We start from the raw sequence: 23131 nt of genomic DNA, 5'->3' as shown, positions 1-23131 counted from the left end.
TTATTGCCCAAATTTTTTTCTAAAGCCCATCTTTATGTCCTGGTTTCTGAGGCTATATATTATAGGGTTAACCAGGGGGGTAAGTAAAGTATGCAATAAGGAAACAATTTTATTAGTAAGCAACGTTTGTCCTACAGATGGGATCATGTATTTGGCTATTAACGTCCCAAAGAACGTCCCCACAACAATAAGATGGGAACTGCAAGTAGAGAAAGTTTTTTGTTTGCCGGATGTGGACGGTATCTTCATTATGGTAAGGAAGATATACACATAGGTTACGATGATAAAACCACATGGAACAATCAATAGTGGCATAGAGAACAGAAACACTTCCAGTTCTACAAGAGACGTGTCTGAGCAAGAAAGTTTCTGAAGAGGAGGAAGATCACAGTAGAAATGGTCAATGATATTGTCATGGCAGAAATTAAAGTTGGACATAGGGAAGACTGCTGTAAGATTGAGAGTAAGACCCAGCAACCATGGCCATAGTGACAGACCAATACAAAGCTTAAAGTCCATGATGCTTGAGTATCTTAAGGGGTTGCAGATGGCCAGGTATCGGTCATAGGACATCACTGAGAGAAGAAGACATTCAGTAACAGTTGTACCACTGAAGAAGTAAAATTGGGTGATGCACCCTATGTAAGTCATCATTTTCCCCGCCAGTAGAACCGCACCAAGCATGTTCGGCACAATGTTGGTGGAAATCACAAGGTCAGAAATAGAAAGATGACAAAGGAAGTAATACATGGGGGTCTGGAGATGGACATTGGTGGAAACTAGGATGATGATAAGAAGGTTTCCAATGACTGTAAAAATATAGATGAGCAAGAATAGAATGAAGAATATAATATTGAAGCTGTGGAGGTTTCCGAAACCCAATAGAATGAATTCTGTCACTCTTGTTTGGTTCGTTACAGATTTGATGTTAGTTTCAGTCAGTTGATATGCCATGTATTCTAGGTGGAGGGAACTAAATAGTAAGTTATGCAGATTGGAAAGAATAAGAATATTTATTGCAATTAGTGAAGAAGAAACTACATATGTACATGTGTGTGTGTGTGTATATATATTTTATAGGATGGTCATACAGGTATTTGAAGCAGCGACTTATATCTAGTCACTCACAGGTGATGTCTTTTTCTGATAAGAATGCTCATTTTCTTTTTTTTCTTTTCCATTTGGCCCGAGCCAAAACTCTCTCTTCAGAATCTTTTAGGCTTCTTTTTTTATTAACTTTAATTTATTCTTTTCCTCATCCCACATAAAAAAAATGCAAAAAATTACAAATTACAAAACCATTGTCTACAATTTCCGAACAGTAATACGTCAGTCTTTGGTATCATTTAAACTTTACTTTACCATAACTCCTAATCCCCCCCCCCGCGCCATTTCGCCTGACCGGGGTGGGGGGGAGGGTGGTGAAACACGCAGAAAGAATTCCAACAACACATCCCCCGTGTATTTAATAGTATCTTTCAAACAGTGTCATACATCTCTCCCATTTCCCAAGTTCAGGAGGAGTTTGGGAGATCCAACTTTTTACTATGCAAATGCAAACTGGAGGTATCCCCTAGCAATGCAATCTGCGGAGTCATTGTTATCTCCACCCCTACTTTCTCTTTCATTTTTTCAAAAATCAAAGAATACAATCTTTTTATCTTGTCACATCCCCAGAGTAGATGTATATATCCAGTATCCCCCACCCCACACCTGGGACATCTATCATGTGGCCACACCGTAATCCTATACATAAAAGCCGGCGTGTAATATAGCTGATGAACAATGTTGAATTTTAGGCTCCTTGCTCCAGAACACATAGCATTTATTTCCCCTCTGTGCCCCATATGTCCTATCTGTGCTCCCATATAGTATAGGCCTCTTCTCCACCCCCACATAGTATTAGCCTCCCTCTTTGCTTGCATAAAATATACACCTCCACTGTGCCTCCATATGGTATATGCCCTCTTTGTGCCCCTGTATAGTATATCACCCCCTGTTCAGCAGACCCCATTTAGCATATGTGTTTGTTTATATGGTTTATGCCTGACACCCTCCACATTTTTGCAGCCTGTCTTTGGACCAGTTCTATTTTATCCCTGTCTTTTTTTAGGTGAAGTTTCCAGAACTGGACACAGTATTCCAGATGTGGTCTCACTAGGGCTCTATACAGCGGGATCACAATCTTCCTCTTCCTACTGGTTATACCTCTAGCTATACACCCCAGCATATGATTTGCTTTCCCCACTGCCTGGTTGCACTGGCGTTTCTTGGCCATTTCATGCAAATTATGGCTGTAATTAGCATAAGAGGGACACGTTTTGGCGCCAAAATGAATAAGATATGAGAACATAGCCTAAAAGATTTTTTTTTTTCTTCCAATGACACTTTGTCATTGACACATCCTGTTGTCTGTCTATTCAATGGGATAAGTCATAACTGTACATTGCAGATATACATTCAAAGCAGTAAGCACTAACTATAGTGTGACCAGCAGGCGCGGATTAACTTTACCATAGGCCCCGGGCTGTTCTCCAAGCTTAGTCCCCCCCACCAAACTGTAACTATGGTGGCAGTAGCCTAATGTTCATAGTATGATGAATAATGGATAGATAATGCCATATTTACCATGTACTTGTATCAGGCAGCACTGTGCTCACTTTTTATTTTCTAAATTACTTCCATTTTGAATTTGTTGCCTAAATACATTAACCTCTTAAGGACGCATGACGTACCAGTACGCCATGGGTCCGCAAGAGGTGTTCAGAGCGGGGCCGCGCGGCGCTCTGAACCACCGCGATCCCGGGTGCCGCGTGTAGCCCGGGACCGCGGCTATTAGCGGGCACGTTCCGATCGCCGTGCCCGCTAATTAAGTAATTGGAGGCAGCTATCAAAGTTGACAGCTGCATCCGATCACTTGTATGCAGCCGTCCCTGGTGTCTAGTGGCGGAGATCGCATTGTCTCTGCTCCCTGCTGTTTGGTACCTGTGGAGGCTCCCTTGTCTCCGCTCCTTACTGGGGGTATCTGTGAATAAGGCTGGGTTCACACTGCGTTTTTGCAATCTGTTTTTTTCATCCGTTTTTGAAAAAACGGATGAAAAAAAAACGGATGCAATTGTGTGCATCTGGTTTGATCCATTTTTCCATTGACTTCCGTTGTAAAAAAAAACAGATCAAAACGGATCAGTTTTTTTTTAACGTACCCAAAAACATAGTTATTATTATTGTGTCCTGATCCGTTTTGATTCTTTTTTTTTTTTTTACAATGGAAGTCAATGGAAAAACAGATCAAAACAGATGCACACAATTGCATCCGTTTTTGTTTTTTTTCATCAGTTTTTCGTCCGTTTTTTGCAAAAGCGGATTGCAAAAACGTAGTGTGAACCCAGCCTTAGGCAGGCAGAGCTTCCTGATCCATCTCTAGCTTGAGCCCCAGTGCAATGTTATTCTATGACGCAAGGCTGGAGACGGGTGTCATTAAGGAGTTAAAACATAAAATAATATAGTACCTCAATTCACAGCAATATTCCAGACTTCAACCATACCCCTAAAATACACTTAAATACCCCCTTTACACACACACACACACACACACACACACACACTGCTTCCATTACCCTGCTTCTTGTGTCCCTACCCTCACCCCAGACTGGTCACCCGGTATCCCCCTGCCCTCACCCCAGACTGGTCACCCTGTATCCCCCTGCCCTCACCCCAGACTGGTCACCCTGTATCCCCCTGCCCTCACCCCAGACTGGTCACCCTGTATCCCCCTGCCCTCACCCCAGACTGGTCACCCTGTATCCCCCTGCCCCCACCCCAGAATGGTCACCCTGTATCCCCCTGCCCCCACCCCAGAATGGTCACCCTGTATCCCCCTGCCCCCACTCTAGACTGGTCACTCAGTACCCCCCTCTCCTCACTTATTATCCTCCCTGTCTCTTTTCCGCATACCTGTAGCTTTAGTCTTCCTCCTCCATACTGCAGATTGTACAGGACATCATAGTCACATGTTAGGGTCCTTCAGTATGTTCTCTAATGTCACTGAACTGCCCCCTGGCTGCAGATTTGCCGATTTGTGCAAAATCACTGTAGAAAAGCAGCAATTTCCTTTGCAAATCATGGCAGAAGTGTATCCAGGAGACAATACACCAATGAAAGTATAAGTTTAATTGGGTGACCATGGGCCCCCAGGAGCTCAGGGCCAAGGGCTACCACCCAAAAATGACCTATTATAATCCACTACTGGTGACCAGCCATGTAAATAAAACTTGGTCAAAAGTAGTGATAATAAAAGTGTCAGGGTAGATGGTACATGTCTCCTTAGCTTGGAAATATGATAAGTCTCTATAACTAGAAGATATTGTCTCATCATATATTACAGTCAGTGGAGAAAGCTGAAGACAAAGAGGCCCAATGCTTTCCTAATGCTGCTCCCAGAGATGCAAGGTAGTGATCACATCGTCAGGACCTCTGCAGATCGGATATAGTGAATTGCCACCAATGTCTATAATAACACAATCCCTTTAAGCCTTATTTTTTTAAGATAAAGAAAACAGAAGAAAAATAAGATTTAATGCTGCACTTACAATATAGGAAACGCTGTAGGTTTATGCTGCTGTCTAAAATACATTATTGACATTGGTTTTTATACTTTTAATGAAGTATCTGGGGATCATCTATTGTAGTCCTAATATACACGTAGTAGTAACACTTTCATTTCTGTATATTGTAAAACGTCAGAAAATTAACAGGACTCTGGAGACATTAACTATAAAAGTAGAAACATAGAGTAATTGGACTCGCTTTGGGAACATTTATGCAACTTTTATTGAGTAAGACAATAGAACTGGTCAAATGTCTTCAACAAATACAGGGATCCCTATTATCTAAAGCAGACATCATACATGGTCCAAAAAATATACCATCCTGTTTCTGAAAGTCCTGCCTGCCATGGCCCAGGGTGCTTAGGCGGTATACAGCAGGTGGGCTCCAGTGTTTTCTCTGTGGCACATGGTGTCATTCTATGACCTGTATACTATTATGTATATACATGTACTTACCTTTCTTTTTTTCTGTTTCTGCTTTTGTAGAAATGATGTGAACAACATTCCCAACAATGCTTTGAGGATCTACTGGATACCAACAACATGACCCTGGACAAGACATGGCTTTGAGTTCTACATAGCATTATATTTACATTTTTCTCTGTCTTCTGGACGCCAAACGTTATATTTGCATTTTTTTGAGCCACCAATAAATGTGTTGGATGGAGTTTTTCCTTTTGGTCATTTGTTTTTAGAGTGAACTGCATATAGTGTTTGACCCATAATTTACACTAGGAGCCTTATTTTCAACGAGGTATGAAGTGGTGATCATTTCTCTTATCCATTATGCAGCAGAGGATTCTGCTATATTAACGATTTAGTCAACACTGCACTTGTTGGGGGTGACCCTGGCACGTCATTGTGCAGAGGGAGACTCGGTCTTGTACGGAGTTCCCTCTTAAGCGATGCTGCGACCACTGGGGGCACCCCTGCATGAAAATGCAGGGACCACCAGTGGTGTGACAATGCCAGGTGCCATCCCTTAGCAGTGTGATTCTATACCGATAATGCTTTATAGGGGGTATAATCCCCCATCATGATAGAGATGACACGTCATCGTGTGCAGGGAGACTTGGCCTTGTGCGGAGTTCCCTCTTACATGATGCTGCGATCAATAGCAGCTATACTGCATGAACATGTAGATGTTGCCGGCGTCGTGAGGATGTTGGGAGTCATCCCTCTCTTTATGGTACTAAACATCACCATGGGTGCTTTTTCTGGATTTCACCACTAGGGGTCTCACTCCCCAAATATTCTTTACCACTCAATAACCTCGTAGCTATATCTAGACCCGTTTTTTGGCATTATATATAGCAATAATACTGCTGGTTTCTACTGCCCCTTGTGGCTTTGAGATAGTTTGATAGGTTTGACACATTATTTATGCGGCTCCCTCAGTCTGTTTGCAGAGACAGTCTCCTTGCCCACATCCAAGATGGCGCCCGGAAGCTCATGGACGCTTCTGCACATGTGCCAGTCACACACAGAGCTGTGCAGTGACGTGATAGGATGGTGCTTGTGCAGTGACGCCCACACACTGGTGTTTGTAGCTTGTTTGTACGCCATGTTTCAGGAGCATGCTGGTTTGGTATGATATGTTTACGTTTTATTTATTACTATGCACCAATTAACTGATTGAGGGGACCTTTTATGCACATAATGTGATTATTTAATAATCTGGAGGAGATATGACTAGTTTTTCACAGATATAGGCTATGTTCACACTACGTAAGTTTCCGGACAAAGCGCGTTCCGTGAATAAGCGGCCGGAGACTTACGTAGTTTGCGTATAATGGAAAGTATACGAAGTACGGCTGCACAGTTCACACTACGTACGAACTTATGCCCGGATCGTACGCGGCGGCGTAAAAAATGAACCAGACCATTGTTTGCGGACGAAAATGCCGTAACTTACGCCCGTAGCGTTACATGTGGTCCCGTACGTAGTGGTGATTTCTTCATTTTTGCAGCTTTTTGTGCCGATCCAAAAGGTTCTGTGGGGTGTCCGGACCGATGTCAGATCGCTACGTAGGGCGCTCGGGAAGCGTAAGTAGACTACGGGCGTAAGTTTGCGGTCCGTACGTAGCCGGCCCAAGTAGCGTAAATCTCCGGCCACAGTTTACCGCGTATATGTCCGGTCGCGAAAATATGCAGCCGGACATATACACAGTGTGAACATAGCCATATAATGTATGATACACTGGATACACTTGATATATTTAATGATGCATACAATACTGTTTTTGATACTTGATATGATGTTTATCACTTAATTATGAATTACTGATTGGATATGCTTGCTGTGTAATTTGCTGTGATTTTGCTGTGTAGCACATATAAGGCACTGAATGGCCACCATGTAGTCACGCTTGAGAAAGGCTGAAGTACCAGCCGAAACGTTGCGTCTGATGTGAAAAAAAAAAAGTGCTGTCTCCTACGTTTACTATTGGATTGAAGCCGAACGGAAGGGTCCTGTGCGGTGAGACGTGCACTCCATCTAAATGTTCTTATTTTTTTCCATTTTTTCCAGTGCTGTCCCAGTTTGATTTTTTTTTTTGATTTTTTATATTATATTCTCTGGGGCACCTGTCACGGTGGCCATAAGTGGTGGTACCCACACCTGGACACATGAGAGCTGGCACTTGAAAAAAGGTAGCACAATGTGTGGGTGCAGGTGTTGGTGTGGCGGAAACATAAGCACACACCCACACCTGAGTCCAGCACTTAACCAGATGGTGACTTTTACCTAACAACTTCAGTGCAATACAGGTTACAGTAGTAAACAGTCCACTAGGTGCAGGTGTAGGTGACAGTGGTCCTTGAGGTAGTGACTTGGAATAAGAGTTGATAGGAAAAGTGTAGCTCGACTTAGGAAAAGTATAAGGGAATTCTCATTCTCATGGTTAAAAACAAAGCAGAGAGAAGACCGCCTTCTGCCAAATCAGCTCAGAAACTGACAGGTTTGGTAGGATGAGCCCAAGGCTTAAACAACAGGTAAAGCTAACTCCTCAAGGCTTCCCAAGGTCGTCGAGCAAAGATCAGTAGGATACGTCAGCTTAGGCTCTTTGTCCTACTGGGAATCTGTCTCTTGACTTTTTGTAGACTGTCCTTACTCTGAAGAAGGATCCCAGGTGTAGACAAGGTTAACCCAGAGGATGGTTACCTCACCTTTGGGTTTAGTAATGCATCTTGTGCACAAAGTCTCCTTCTGAAGAAATCTGTAGTTCCTGACAAGGGCTCTGTCCCTGGGCCAGGCCCGGGTATATACTGCAGCAGGAACTCTCTGTGTGCCTTGCTCCCTCGATCATACACTAGACAAAGGCCTTCCCACCAGGAACTAACTAGCCTTAAATAGGGTGTACGAGTCTAACCTATTGGTGGGGACAGTGTAGGAAAAAAGAGATGAAAGAAATGTAGTCGGTGGTTTGAGGTACCTGCACCAGGGATTGGCCAAACAGTGATCAGTGGAACACACTTCACCTTCAGCTGACAAACAATTAGGGGAGAGTGAGACACCATCATCCCAGAGTGTGGCACCTGACATTAACCTTTAACCAGGTTTTACTTAGTGCGCACCACATTTTTGTGTATGCTAATTTCCTTATTTTGATCCTCAGCGCTGTTTTTTTTTTTTTTTTCAATTTTGTAGTTTATTGCTAATGCTAACAAGGCAGTTTGGTACACTGTGGGCTACCGAATGGACCCAGCTGGACCGCCACTCTTAATAAATTTTGGGCTGGCGTTCTGCAGTGATGTTACGTTGGTGCTAATAACTGCAGAGTGATTAATACTAGTTATTAATAGACTGCTGAATATTCATGGGAGGGGGCGTCAGATTGGCGTACTAGCTTAGGGAATGAGCTACAAACTTAACAAATATTGTGTTAAAGATCAAGGTAATCTGATATTATTTTTCTTTAATGCTAAAAAAAATCAAAGTGCAAAACACAAGAATAGTGCAAAAAGTAACATATATGCAAGTGTGATACCAATAAAAACTACAGATTATGGTACAAAAAATCAGCCCTTACACAGCCCTACAGACTGAAAGATAAAAAGTTTATAGGAGTCAGAATATACTTTTAATACACTTTAAGCGCATTTCTTTAAAACAAAAAAAAAGTTTTCATTTTTTAAAAGTAGTAAAATAAAAGTTATATAAATTGAGTATAGATATAATTGTACTGACTTGAGGAACAACAAGGAGAACCAGGTAAAAACATAAGAAACACAGAAATTTGAAAAATATTTTTCAATCATTTTTTTTTATTTCATGGCCTAACTAATTTTTTTTTCTTACTTTTACAGCATTCATTTGTTTTGAAAGTTTTTCTAAAGCCCATCTTTATTTCCTTATTTCTGAGGCTATATATTATAGGATTAAATAAGGGGGTAAGTAAAGTATGTAATAGGGAAACAATCTTATTAGTAATCATGGAATGTCCCACCGATGGGATCATATATTTGGCTATTAACGTCCCATAAAACGTCCCCACAACAATAAGATGAGAACTGCAGGAGGAAAAGGTTTTCTGTTTGCTCATTGTTGGTATCTTAGCTATGGTGAGGAAGATATACACATAGGTTATAATGATAAATCCACATGGAACAATAAATAGTGGCATAGAGAACAGAAAGATTTCCATTTCTATAACAGAGGTGTCTGAGCAAGAAATCTTCTGAAGAGGAGAAAGATCACAGAAGACATGGTCGATGATATTGTCATGGCAAAAATTAAAGTTCGCTACTGGCAAGACTGCTACAAGATTAAGAGTAAAGCCCAACAACCACGGCCATAGTGATAGACACATCTGCCGCTTACAGTCCATGATGCTTGAGTATCTTAGGGGGTCGCAGATGGCCAGGTATCGGTCATAGGACATCACTGATAGTAGAATACATTCAGTAACAGTTGTACCACTGAAGAAGTAAAATTGGGTGATGCACTCTATGTAAGTCATTATTTTACCTGCTTGTAGAAGAGCACCGAGCATGCTGGGAACAATGTTAGTGGATAGCACAAGGTCAGAAATGGAAAGATGACAAAGGAAGTAATACATGGGAGACTGGAGATGGACATTGGTGGAAACCAGGATGATGATCAGAAGGTTTCTAATAACTGAAAATATAGATGAGCAAGAATAGAATGAAGAATATAATACTGAAGCTGTGAAGGTTTCCGAAACCCAATAGAAGGAATTCTTATTTGGTTCATTACAAACAGGGTGTTGGGTTCAGACCATTGATACGCTATGAATTCTAGATGGAGAAAAGACATGGTAAGTTTGTTATATTTAGGACAATCAATACACGTTTATTGCATTTCTGGTTATTAAAGGAGAACCCAGCAGGGGTTAAATTGATTACAAGTAGGAATTTACCTCTCCCCGTGGCCATGGTGAGCGGCTGGACAAGCCACAGGATCTTCGCTGGATTTTTCCCCAGGTTGTGATGACGTCATGACTTGTGGGAAAAAGGCCTGTCCTGGATGATAGACTGGCCACACGTTTCCTGCCCCAGTCACTGACACGCTCAGCGGGATGATTGACGAGACTTATAAAAAGTCTTTATGGAAAAAAAAACAATAATGTGAAAAATTGCATTTTCCCAACTTTGAAACTTTTCTGCTTATACAGAAATTGGTTATGCCACATAAATTATATATTAAATAGCATTAGCATAATGTCTACTTTATGCTGGCGGCATTTATTAAACTATCTTTAATTTTTTTTTAGACAATAGAAAGCTTAAAACATTAGCAGCAATTTTCCAAATTTTTAGTGTATTTGAGGGGCCTGTATGTTAGAAAGCCCCACAAAGCATCCCATTTCAGAAGCTGCACCCCCCAAACTCATTTAGGGGAGTCACAGAAATAAAAGCTAAGTGTGTACATTTGAAAATTTTAATTTTCTGTGCAGAAATTTTATTGTAATCCAATATTTTTCATAATTATAAACTTATTACAAGAGGAATGCACCACAATATTTAGTTTCCCGTTTCTACAGTTTATAGAAATACCCCATATGTGGCCCTATTGCGCTATTTGACGCAACCACAAGCCTCAGATATAAAGGAGCGCCTAGTCAATTTCAATGCTTCCGTTATATTTCTTCATTTTTTACTGTACCACTTCAGGTTGGCAGAGGCTCTGGGGTGCCAAAACATAAAAACACCCCTAAAAGGACACCATTTAGAAAACTACACCCCTCGAGGAATGTAACAAGGGGTGAGGTGGGCATCTGGACCCCACAGGTGCTTCACAGATTTTCAGAACAATGTGGCATGAAAAATGTTGTTCTAGCCTTCAATTTTTCATTTTTACAAGGGGACAAAAGAAAAAAAATACCAAACGTGTAGTGCAGTTTCTCCCGAGTACGGAAATACCCCACATGTGGACATGAAGTGCCAAGCGGGCGCAGGACGAGCCTCCAAAGGAAAAGAGCGCCAATTGGCTTTTGGAAGCTGGATTTCACTGGAATGGATTTACAGAGCCCTCGTGCTACCAAAACAGTAGAAACCCCCCACAAGTGACCCCCATTCTGGAAACAACACCCCTCAAGGAATCTAACAAGGGGTGCAGTGAGCATATCAACCCCACTGGTGACGGGCACAAATGTGGAACAATGTGACGTAAAAAGCGAAAATTTTCATTTTTTCACTTTCAGGCACAAATGTGCCAGTCATCAAGGGGTCCATATCTTCACTTCACCCCTTGTTAGGGGCATTCTGGGGGCTGGATTCAGATGCCCCTTCCTTCATACACTCTAAGGCTATGTTCACACTACGTTTATGTACGGCCGTAGTGCGAACCACGAATATACGCCCGTAGTTTTGAGGTTGATGCGTTCGCTGGAAAGTATACGATATACGGCCGCACAATGCACACTACGTATGAGCCTACGGCCGGATCGTATACGGTGCCGTGAAAAATGAACAAGACCAATGTTTGAGGCCGGAACTGTTCCAACTCACGCCCATGGATTTCCATGCGGTCCCGTACGGAGTACTTATTTCAGCCAAATTGAACTTGATTTTTAGATCCAAAAGGTTCTGTGTGTTTTATTGGGCTGGGCGAAGATTTCCAAGTAAATGACCTGTTTCAGATCGCTTCGAAACAAGCTAGGAGGCATAACTGTACTACGGGCGTATGTTCGCGGTTCGCCCGCATGTTCGCAATCCGGCCGCATGTCTATTTTTCCCACGGCCGTAGTTTCAGCGGCACATGTCTGGCTGCGTACGAACTACGGCCGGACATATACGTAGTGTGAACATAGCCTAAGAGTACGTGCACACTGCAGAATGCCAACAGATAACCCTTCACCCATTCCGCAGCTGGCACCCGCCGGCGGATTGATGCGGGCGCGAGCGTCTCCGCACATGTCATAAACTCCATTCTATGCACAGGCGGATTCCGCCCTCCATCCAAAAAATGAACGTGTTTATTCTTTGGATGGACGATGGAATCCGCCCGTGCATAGAATGGAGTCTATAACATGGGCAGAGACGCGCACGCCAGCTGCGGAATGCACAAAGGGTTATCCTTTGTAGAATTTCACCCCATACCGTCATCTCTTATTGGGAAGGTACTGGCGGAAAAGACGTGTCTGGGGGGCAGCGTACGCTACGCCACCCCCAGACACGTCACTGGATGGTGATGATGAGAATGAATGGAGGAAAAAAGGATCCCCCATTCATCCTCACTGGCTGTTTGGGTGTCGGAGGCAATAAGAGCGCATGCCTCCTCCGCTGAAAACACCCTGGGGGCCATTTTTATACGGGGATTAGTATATGGGGTAGGTAAATGTGTACTGGTGTAGTGTAAAACTTTATTTAATGAAGTGTAGTGTAATGTAGTGTTTTTTTAACATAAAAAAAAACTACGCCAAAAAAGGTGTTGCTGATAAATGCCGCACTTATGCACGGTAATTATCAGCAGACAGGGACAGTAGGATATAGAAAAACAAAACCTACGCCAAAAAGGAGGAGTTGCTGATTGGCAGTGCACTTATGTGGGATGCTGATCAGCACTAAGTTGTGGTAGGGTGCGTAAAGAAAACAAATGGAAAAAAAAACACTCTACAACCCTATAGCTACTGATAAGTGTATTATATACACTTAATAGCCACTAGGGGGCAGTAGGACACAAAAGCCGGAAAAAGCCGAAGATAGACAACGGGGGAGCTGAAAAAGCCGAAGATAGATGACAGGCCGACAGAAAAAGCCAAAGATAGATGACGGGAAGAAGAGGACGCCGTTGGACCCAAAGACACCGCTCCGGATGCCGGGATCAGGCCAAACACCTACCTGGCTGAGGTGTTCAGAGCAGGTATTTAACTTTTTGGGGGGACACTTATAGCTATGATTGACCGATCGTCCGATCACGGCGATCGGGATGTGGCACTGTGGCCACCATTAGTTTTTAGCACTTTTCACCGAAAAGCAAGTTGCTGACAACAGTGCTCTGCCGGGATGTTGGAGGATGAGGTAGAATACTTAGAAGAAGAACACCTGTGCCCATGTATTGACCTTGAATAGTCTTCATACCACCTTATGCCCACTAGACTTGGCTGAACCTTCCTAGAGGGTGATACAGGCCCCAGACCTTGTTACCTGGGTTGAGCGGAATGCTGAGGATTTTCTGCTGACACCCGCGCTGCGAGATATAGATCATAGGCTTACTGCAACTTTGCTCTATCTAGATCAGTTAGGGGCACCCCCCCCCCCCCCATATACCTTGGGGTTAGGGATGAGCGAACTTTTGAAAAGTTCGGTTCGGTTCAATCCTGCTAATAATTCCAGCTACAATAGTGGGAGTCTGATAGGGTATAGTTTCGTTTAGTTGCAGTTGCTATTACAATGAAAATAGTGAAAAAAAAATCTACGTGCAAAAATTGTGAAAAAAAATTTGCCAGGGTGTAAGTTATTACACGGGACATAGGATACAAAGTTCCTTGGACCCAGTAGGGTGGAAAACAGACATTTGACAGTGGAACCAGCAGCAGTAATAGTACTGTATTGGACCCAGTATGGTAGAGAACAGACTATTGACGGAGGAGGAGAAGGCAGCAGCACTTGATTGCACCCAGCCCAGTATGGTTGAGGACAGACTATTTGAGGAGGAGGAGGCAGTACCTGATTGTACCCAGGCCAGTATGGTTGAGAGCAGACAATTGACGGAGGAGGAGGATGTTCAGCCTTGGAGTGGTGGCCTGGGAATCCTCGCTGATTATGTTGTTCAGCGCTCTTTCCAGAATACAGACGAGTGGGATGATGTCGTTGGTCCCATAGTCATGCCTGCTCACAAATGCGTCCTCAAAAGGGACCAACAATTGACAGGACATGTTCGAAGAAACCTGTGCACTATGAGGTTTATCACATGTGCCATACAAAGTGTATAACTCCCTGCTGCACTGCAGAGACAATGTTCCTCCTTTTGTGGGCTACAACACTTCCCACCGTTAGTTGACGTGGGGTCAGCCATTCATATATCTCCTCCCTGATGGTCCGGAGGAGCTCCTGCCCACTGTAGCTCCGTTCACCTAGTGTCAGGACTTGAACCCAGAACCTCCAGTATCCCAGGCAGCAGCTCTCCTCGCTGAGCTACTAGTAATTCTATACAGCTCCTTTCCTGAATCTGTTGGACAGTTTCTTATTCCTTGAGAACCTTGCCTTGATTGCCTAATTAGCTTCATCCTTGGACTTCCTATTTAAGTCAAGCCTTGCCCCTTCCTCCTTGCCAGATTATTGTGCTTCCCAGCCTATAGTCCAGCATTTTCTCCTGAGCTCCCTTCTGTGTACTGAACTTGGACTGTTATTTGACTACGCCTCTGCCTTAACCTACAACTTCTGCTATTCTCCTGTGTACTGAACTTGGACTGTTTGACCACGCTTGGACTGTAACCACAGTCATCTGGATTGTCAGCCACTGGACTCCCACCTTGCCTTCCAGACTTTGATGATTCCACTATACCAGGTGAGCAATCGTATTAATATCATTACACCCAGGCTCACAAAATGGAGGACAGCCTGAGAGCGCCGGGCCTGACATCGGTGGTAAGACACCAGGGCAGGTTGGACTGCAGTCAAAGCGGCGGATGGTTGTAAGGTGGTGGAGGCAGAACTTGTGCAGAACTGGCCCCCTAAAGCATCGGGGAGGTGACAGTGGCAAGAATGGGCTAACTTTCTGGTGGTCTTCTGGGAGGATGTTGACCCAATAGGCAGTAACAGACATGCACTGCCCTTGCCCATAATTAAAGGACCAAACATCAGCACTGGGGTGCACGGTCTTGGACACCAAGAATCCCAATGAGTCACCAACATTTTTCTACACAACTGTGCAGTGATGGGACTTTTTTTTTTCTTGGACAGTGATGGGACTTTTTGGACTGTTTTTTTTAAACTTTTTTGGTTGTGGCTCAACATGGTTCTTCGATTATTTTTTTTGAAGCTTTATTGTAAAGATATAAACTGAGATTTTCACTTAGCAAAGTAGATCAGCTTAAACACTGAAGTTGCTTTCATGTGTCTTGGTTGATACTCACAGACAGCTGTCACATTACATATTTGATTAGGCAGCACCCAGGTATATCTGAGGAGACTAATTTAAGGTCTCACCCTAACAGGGGTGACGTCACACATCTTGATATTCACAGAAAACCAGGATACAAGGGATTATAGGAGTAATAATCCCTTGTATCCTGGTCTATTCTGTGATTTTTATTTGTTGTTATTTTAACTAAATTTGTCACAAACTTTCTCAAAGTTCGGTGACAAACCAAACTTTTTGAAAGTTCGTAACGAATCTGGTTTGTTACGGTTCGGTTCGCTCATCCCTACTTGGGGTCATATAGTCTTGTATTTTACTTAGATTTCTCCAGCTTTTTGCAGACTAAGACAGATTCTTCGGAAAATGAAAAGTGGAATTTGATAGGTTGCTAGGGGCAACTAAGCCAGTTCTACTTTATACCAAGTTTGATAAATCGCTGCACAGTAGAGATGAGGGCAGTGGAGCATGTTTGAGCCCGATCATTCAGCATTTGAATACCGGTGGCTGAAGAAGTTGGATGCAGCCCTAGGGAGTTCTGGAAAACATGGATACAGCCTATGGCCAGATTAATGTTTTCCAGGGCTGCATCCAACTTCTTCAACAACCGGTAATCAAATGATGAATGATCGGGCTCAAACATGCTGTAGCATTTATTAGTGCAGTTAAAGGGGTACTCCAGCGAAAATCTTTTTCTTGCAAATCAACTGGTTTCATTAATGCTGCGTTTACACGGAACGATTATTGTTCGAATTTTCGCAATAATGATCGCATTTGAGCGATAATCGTTCCATGTAAACACAGTAAACGATCAAGCGGCGAGCGAGAAATCGTTCATTGTGATCTTTCAGCTTGTTCTCAAATCGTTGTTTGCTAAAAATTCGCAGATCGCTTCATGTAAACAATCTTTCAAAGAATCACCCTATGTGAAAGATGGGCTTAAGCGATCTTAAAAACAATCACAATGATTTTTCTTACGAATTTTCTAACGATTTTTCTAGCGATTATTTGTCTAACCGCGGATTGTTACAAAAACCAAATCGTTGCTTCAAAATCATTAAACGATCGATTGGGCGAATTATTGCTTTGTGTAAACGCAGCATCAGTTACATAGATTTGTAATTTACTTCTATTTTAAAAAAATCTCTAGTCTTTCATAACTTATCAGCTGCTGTATGTCCTGCAGGAAATGTTGTTTTCTTTTCAGTGCCACTCTGGCTGCCAGGTGACGTCATCCAAAGAAGTCATGACATCTCTGGAATCTTGTAAATATCCTGGTACTCGTTTCACCATAGGTTGTAAAAGGCAATCCAGCCATTCTGATAATCGTTCCAGCAATGAACCAGTGCTGGAAACGATTGGACGCATAGGAGGTGGACTGATTCCCTTATGCGTTTTTGGCAGGGTGTACAGTATGGGGGTGATGGGCTGATCTACTATTAAGTATTCAGATTCTTTTTTACTAAGAATACCCAAACTTAATCCATAACTTGTAATTTTGTGTAATTCTTCACTATATTTTTTAGTTGGATTGTATGTGAGTGGTAAGTATACCGATGTATCACTTAGTAATTTTTCCACCTGCTCCACATAGTCAGATTTGTTCATAACAGTTACCACCCCCCCTTTACCACTCACATACAATCCAACTAAAAAATATAGTGAAGAATTGCACAAGTAATGAGGTCTTCCTCAAAGAAACCGCAATGTTAGAACAGCGGCTAAAAAGAAGAGGTTATGCCAACCATCACCTTAAAGGAGAAGTCCGGCCAAAATTAATTTTTGATATGTTGTTACTTATGAAAAGTTATACAAATTTCTAATGTACATTAATTATGGGAAATGCACATATACTGCTATTTCCCTTAATTTAGTAGATCAGGAAGTGTTAGAAATATCTCTGAAGAAGTGACGTCACGACCCAGGGTGTAATTCCTATGGAGTGTCAAGCAGGGGGCGCTCTCTATATAGAAGTCTATGGGACTTTATTGTTTCTATGGGTTTCTATGTAATGTAATGTAATGTAATGTAGTGTACAGTGCTTTATTGAATGCATACATCTATGGAATACTTTGGGGAGCAAGTGTCCTTGCTCCCCAAAGTATTGCATAAATGTATTCATTCAATACATTCAATACACAGTAAGCCCGCCGATCCGCCGCATTTCCGCCGCATTCCCGCCGATCCGCCACACGCTGATCCGCCGCATTCCCGCCGATCTGGACCATATACATTGAACTACAGCTCCCATCATCTGCTTCTAGTATGAACAGGTGATGGGAGCTGTAGTTGGGTAAGGGATATCATATGCCGCCGGGCGCAGGGGGGAGCCGCTCAGTACACAGGAGCGCTCCCCCCTCCTCCTCCTCCTTCCGTGATAACTTCCGCCTATACCAATGCTGACTCCCTGCCTGGCCGCCGCTCTCCGCTCACATATACCGGCTCCCGGCATCAGCGCGGACACCAGGATGCATCGGGAGCCGGTATGTATGGGGGGAGAGCGGAGAGCGGAGAGCGGCGGCCAGGCAGGGACTCAGCAGTGCTATAGGCGGAAGTTATCCCGGAAGGAGGAGGAGGAGGGGGGAGCGCTCCTGTGTACTGAGCGGCTCCCCCCTGCGCCCGGCGGCATGTCATATCCATTACCCAACTACAGCTCCCATCACCTGTTCATACTAGAAGCAGATGATGGGAGCTGTAGTTCAATGTATATGGTCCGGATCGGTGGGAATGCGGCGGATCAGCGTGTGGCGGATCGGCGGAAATGCGGCGGATCGGTGGGCTTATTGTGTATTGAATGTATTGAATGAATACATTTATGCAATACTTTGGGGAGCAGGGACACTTGCTCCCCAAAGTATTCCATAGATGTATTCATTCAATAAAGCACTGTACACTACATTACATTACATTACATAGAAACCCATAGAAACAATAAAGTCCCATAGACTTCTATATAGAGAGCGCCCCCTGCTGGACACTCCATAGGAATTACACCCTGGGTCGTGACGTCACTTCTTCAGAGATATTTCTAACACTTCCTGATCTACTAAATTAAGGGAAATAGCAGTATATGTGCATTTCCCATAATTAATGTACATTAGAAATTTGTATAACTTTTCATAAGTAACAACATATCAAAAATTAATTTTGGCCGGACTTCTCCTTTAATAGAGCCAAATATATAGTGTCCACTAAAAATCGTGAGACTTTAGTTAAACCAAAAGTAAGTACACTTCATCCCTTAAAAAGTATATCTAAACCAGTCTTATCCATGGTATATACACCGGCATTTAATCAAATTAAGTACATAATAAAAAATCATATGCATATACTTACGGAGGATGCCAAACTGGCAGAAATACTAGCACAAGGCTGTGCCATTGTCCCCAAGAAATCAAAAACATTGGGAGACATACTTTCTCCCAGTCTTATTGTAACTGACAAAAGGACGCCTACTTGGTTACAAAAATATGGCTTCTACAAGTGTGGAGGTTATCCTTGTCGGACATGCACATATGTTAAACCATGCATCACTTTCCATAATAATTCCAATGACAAACTATTTTACATTAAGCAAAGAATGGACTGTAACTCCACAAACATCATTTATGTCATTGAATGCTCATTATGTAACATAAAATATGTGGGATGTACCACACGTAAATAAAAAATACGTGCATTAGAGCATTTAAATGACATTACTGGCAACCCATTACGTAACAAATCAGGTGCCTCGGCACATTTTTCACAGTGCCATGGTGGCAAATGTGATGGATTCACTATCTATGGCATTGAGAAAATAGTGCCTAAAATAAGAGGAGGAGACATAGTAAAATTCCTCAAATCGTGAGGCTTACTGGCAGTACAGATTGGGCACCAGAAGGTATGAACATACGCAGGGAACTAATGTACCATTATTAATAAATATTTGTAATTTGTAGTTATTATGATTTTTTATATTTAGGTCACTTTCCCTGTTTATCCTCTAGTTATATTCGTAGCGGTGGTCTCTTGCGCGCATGCACTGTCATTAGTGTGAATACGCCCCAGCAACTGCTTGACAGTTGGGTGTTATTTTGAGCTAGTTCACACACCGCTCATGCGTGCAGAAGACTATCGCACGATATATGGCCTTACAACTAACATGTATGTGTTCAACTACTCCAAAAACAACATATTTATTGATGCTTACTTGCATATTTATTTTTTACTATTGTAAATGAACACAGTGTGTATAAAACCAATTATTTATATGGTGCTAAAATGAAATATCTGCAATACGTCTTTGCCCATGTTTTCACAGCATATGCAACCAGTTCTTTTAATTGCATTCCTTAATCCACTTGTATGTACACCTGTATGGTGATTATTTAAGGGGAGTTAGAGTGGGAAGGCACTAGGTGAACAAGAGTGCGCATGCGCTCGAAACGCGTCTAATCTGTGGGGTCACTGCATGTTGGTGTTCTGCTGTGCATTGCAACGAAACTGAATAAAAACAAAACTTCTTTGCCAAGTGCTGGACTGTGGAACATTTTCTCTTTAATGTTACCAAGTTGGTATGAAATAAATGTGGCTACAATAAAATACAGTGGTACCTTGGTTTAAGAGTAACTTGGTTTAAGAGCGTTTTGGTTTAAGAGCTTATAGTTTTTCAAAATTGTGACTTGGTTTAAGAGCATTGCTTTGGTTTAAGAGCTCCCTGTACTGGGTGGGAGCACGAGTGGAGGAGGGGCATGGTCTGCATAGCGGGGTCTACAGCACTGTACTCTGACCCAGGAAGTCTCCCTCGCCTTCCAAATCGTAGCAGATCCACTTCAGGCTGGGGCTTACATCAGGGGACGGGACTCTGAAGGTAATCTCTTCATAGCTGTAACCCCTCTCTCCCCGGACACAGAGTGCTGCATGTATGTGCCCACATCTGTCCTGCTCATTCCTTCCTGCTCCCTGCAGTCTCTGTCAGCCCTTGTGTTTCCCATCCTCTCCATTACTGTACAGTAACTTATAATATCACATATTCTGCTGTTCCTGAATGTTGGTTTCATCTGTTTTACATCTTATTCAGAATAAAAAATCATTATTTTGGGGTGTGGAACCAATTGTCTGCATTTCTATAATTTCTTATGGGAAAATTTGCTTTGGTTTAAGAGTGGATTTGGATTACAAGCGCCGTCCCGAAACGAATTATACTCGTAATCCAAGGCACCACTGTGTACTGTAATGCAAAGAAAAACAGCCATTACAACCATTCTAGCATATATATATATATATATATATATATATATATATATATATAAATATACTGACATCTTCCCCAGCTCTACCTCTCGTAGCAGTTGATTTTTTTCCAAAAAGATTTTGGCTTCTTTGTGGGTTTTTTTTTTATAATGATGGCCGTGTATTATAATAATAATAATGATCATGATTATTAATTACGGCCGCCATTATAAAGTAACAGCCTTTATTTTACCTAATAAAACATTGGGGGACATTTACTCGAGTCTAATGTGTGCGACTATTCTAATGTGGGTCGGTGTTTATTTTGTTCCAATATATTGTGCGTGATTTATGGAAAAGTAAATGCGTTAAAGTAAAAAGGTTGCAAAGAAAAGTTGTGATCAAATTCACCTGGTAATCAGCAGACGTAGGCCTGCACCAGTTTTCGAAACTTTTTGCAACTAATTTATTTTTCTCAAATCCGCCGGAGTTCACTTTTAATACAGGGGGAGGGCGGGCCCTGCCCCCGAGGACTTTATACTCATGTCGGCCAAACCTGCTGCTTGTGGCAGGTTTAGCTGTTTGGGCCCATAAAAGTTGAAAATTCCGCCTGCCTCTGTGTCTCATGTTGCTTTTACCCAGTGTGAATACATAAGTATAAGATGTATGGAGTTTTCCCGACCATCCACGGACAGATGATGTCGGTGAAAAACTCCCAACTGTTAAAGAGAGAGGTGGAGTGTGAATGGGAGACACTAAGGGGGGCATTTATTAAACTGAATGTACCATCAGGGACATCACTTTAAGATTTTTACATCAATAGACTGGCCCGGCATGATGATGCCGATGCTGTGGTCCTTTTTTTGAACTGCAGCCTGGTGCCCGTGCACGCTGCCGGTCTATTCCCAGGCAATGTCCCGGCATGAAGCACTGGACACGGGTCCACCCATCCCCAGTGTGATGATCGGCCCTCCCCTCTGTGACATGCCTCCAGTGCTTCATGCAGGGCCGGTGCCAGGGAATAAAGCAGCGCTGTGCATGGGAACCGGGCCGGGGTAAAATAAAAAAGGTCCACTGCATTGATATCCCTGCCCGGGGCCAGTCTATTGATGTAAAAATCTAAGAGTGATGTACCTCATGGTACATTCACTTTAAGACTGGCCTACTCTTATGCCCCCATTCACCCTGACGCATTGACTAAGAGGCATATTCCTCTCTGTTTCCATCGGCACCTTTTGCGTGTCATACATTTATCATGTGCCCCTGAATATTCAGTTGATGAGGTATAAGTCGAGCTATTATACGGCCAAATTTGTGATGCCAAGGGATGTATCAGGACAGGGGAGGCAGGGACAAGACACGACAGTAAGCACTAATGCTGAACCCACCAACTGTTCCCACCTACTTGCCTCAACCGTCCCTAGGCGGCCATGGACAACCACGAAGACGTTCCCTGTGCTAGATACGTGCACACAGAACAAGACAGAAAAACAAACACAATATGGGATAGTCAAACAGGCAAGGTCAGAACCAAACGGGCAGCGTAGTACAGAGTCAAGTAACAATCGGAGAGTCAAAAGTCAAGCCAGAGGTCAGGTAACGAAGTCGAGCAAACAGAGGGAGTTAGGACAGGGATTGCAGGAATAGACAGGGGTAGCTGGGACCAGGGTATGAAACCTAATTGCCAGCGCTGGGAAACTGCCTCAGCTTTCTTTTATGCTGACCAAGAGCCCGGTCCGGATCACCATTGGACCAGCGCTCTGATCTTCTAGGTTGCAGACAGTCAGAGAAACCAGTCAATCAAACAGACTACTCAGCTGCATAATCAAGTCCAGAAGAACTCAGCTTAACTCCTGAATTGCCGGAACATTTTTCTAAGTTCCACTTTTATGTCCTGGTTTCTGAGGCTATATATTATAGGATTGAACAAGGGGATAAGTAAACTATGTAATAGGGAAACCATTTTATTAATAATTAAGGAATGTCCTACAGATGGGATCATGTATTTAGCTATAAGCGTCCCATAAAACGTCCCCACAACAATAAGATGAGAACTGCAGGTAGAAAGAGTTTTTTGTTTGCCGGATGTGGACGGTATCTTCATTATGGTGAGGAAGATATACACATAGGTTACAATGATAAATCCACATGGAAGAATAAATAATGGCATAGAAAACAGAAATACTACCAGTTCTACGAGAGACGTGTCTGAGCAAGAAAGTTTCTGAAGAGGAGAAACATCACAGTAGAAATGGTCAATGATATTGTCACAGCAAAAATCAAAGTTGGACATAGGGAAGACTCCTGTGAGATTAACAGTAAGACCCAGCAACCATGGCCAAACTGAAAGACCAATACGAAATTTAGAATTCATAATAGTAGAGTATCTTAAGGGGTTGCAAATGGCCAAGAATCGGTCGTAGGACATCACCGAAAGGAGGAGACATTCAGAAATCGTTGTACCACTGAAGACATACAGTTGTGTGATGCACCCAGTGTACGTCATCTTTTTTGCCCCCAACAGAATGGCGCCAAGCAAGTTGGGTACAATGTTGATGGAAATCACTAGGTCAGATATGGAAAGATGACAGAGGAAATAATACATGGGGGTCTGGAGTTTGGTTTTAATTGCAACAAGAACAATGATCATAAGATTTCCCAAAACTGTAAAAATAAAGAGGATCAAGAATATAATATTGAAGCTATAAAAGTTTCCAAAACCCAATAGAATGAATTCTGTCACTCTCGTATGGTTGATAGCAGACAT

General features: G+C 42.7%; 2 protein-coding genes and 1 pseudogene across 2 annotated transcripts; all 3 read right to left on the bottom strand.

Annotated features, from left to right (window-relative positions):
- Positions 1-954, bottom strand: LOC138771810 (olfactory receptor 10A7-like). Its single transcript, XM_069951816.1, has one exon. It carries the CDS (start codon positions 952-954, stop codon positions 1-3), a length of 954 nt encoding a protein of 317 aa, XP_069807917.1.
- Positions 955-8297: 7343 nt separating this feature from the next.
- On the bottom strand, positions 8298-10004 carry LOC138771809 (olfactory receptor 11A1-like; annotated as a pseudogene).
- Positions 10005-22210: 12206 nt separating this feature from the next.
- Positions 22211-23131, bottom strand: LOC138772839 (olfactory receptor 2A7-like). Its single transcript, XM_069953561.1, has one exon. It carries the CDS (start codon positions 23129-23131, stop codon positions 22211-22213), a length of 921 nt encoding a protein of 306 aa, XP_069809662.1.

Source organism: Dendropsophus ebraccatus, chromosome 14, assembly GCF_027789765.1.
Source record: "Dendropsophus ebraccatus isolate aDenEbr1 chromosome 14, aDenEbr1.pat, whole genome shotgun sequence".
Lineage (NCBI taxonomy): Eukaryota > Metazoa > Chordata > Amphibia > Anura > Hylidae > Dendropsophus > Dendropsophus ebraccatus.
This window is presented reverse-complemented; position numbering and strand designations above follow the sequence as displayed.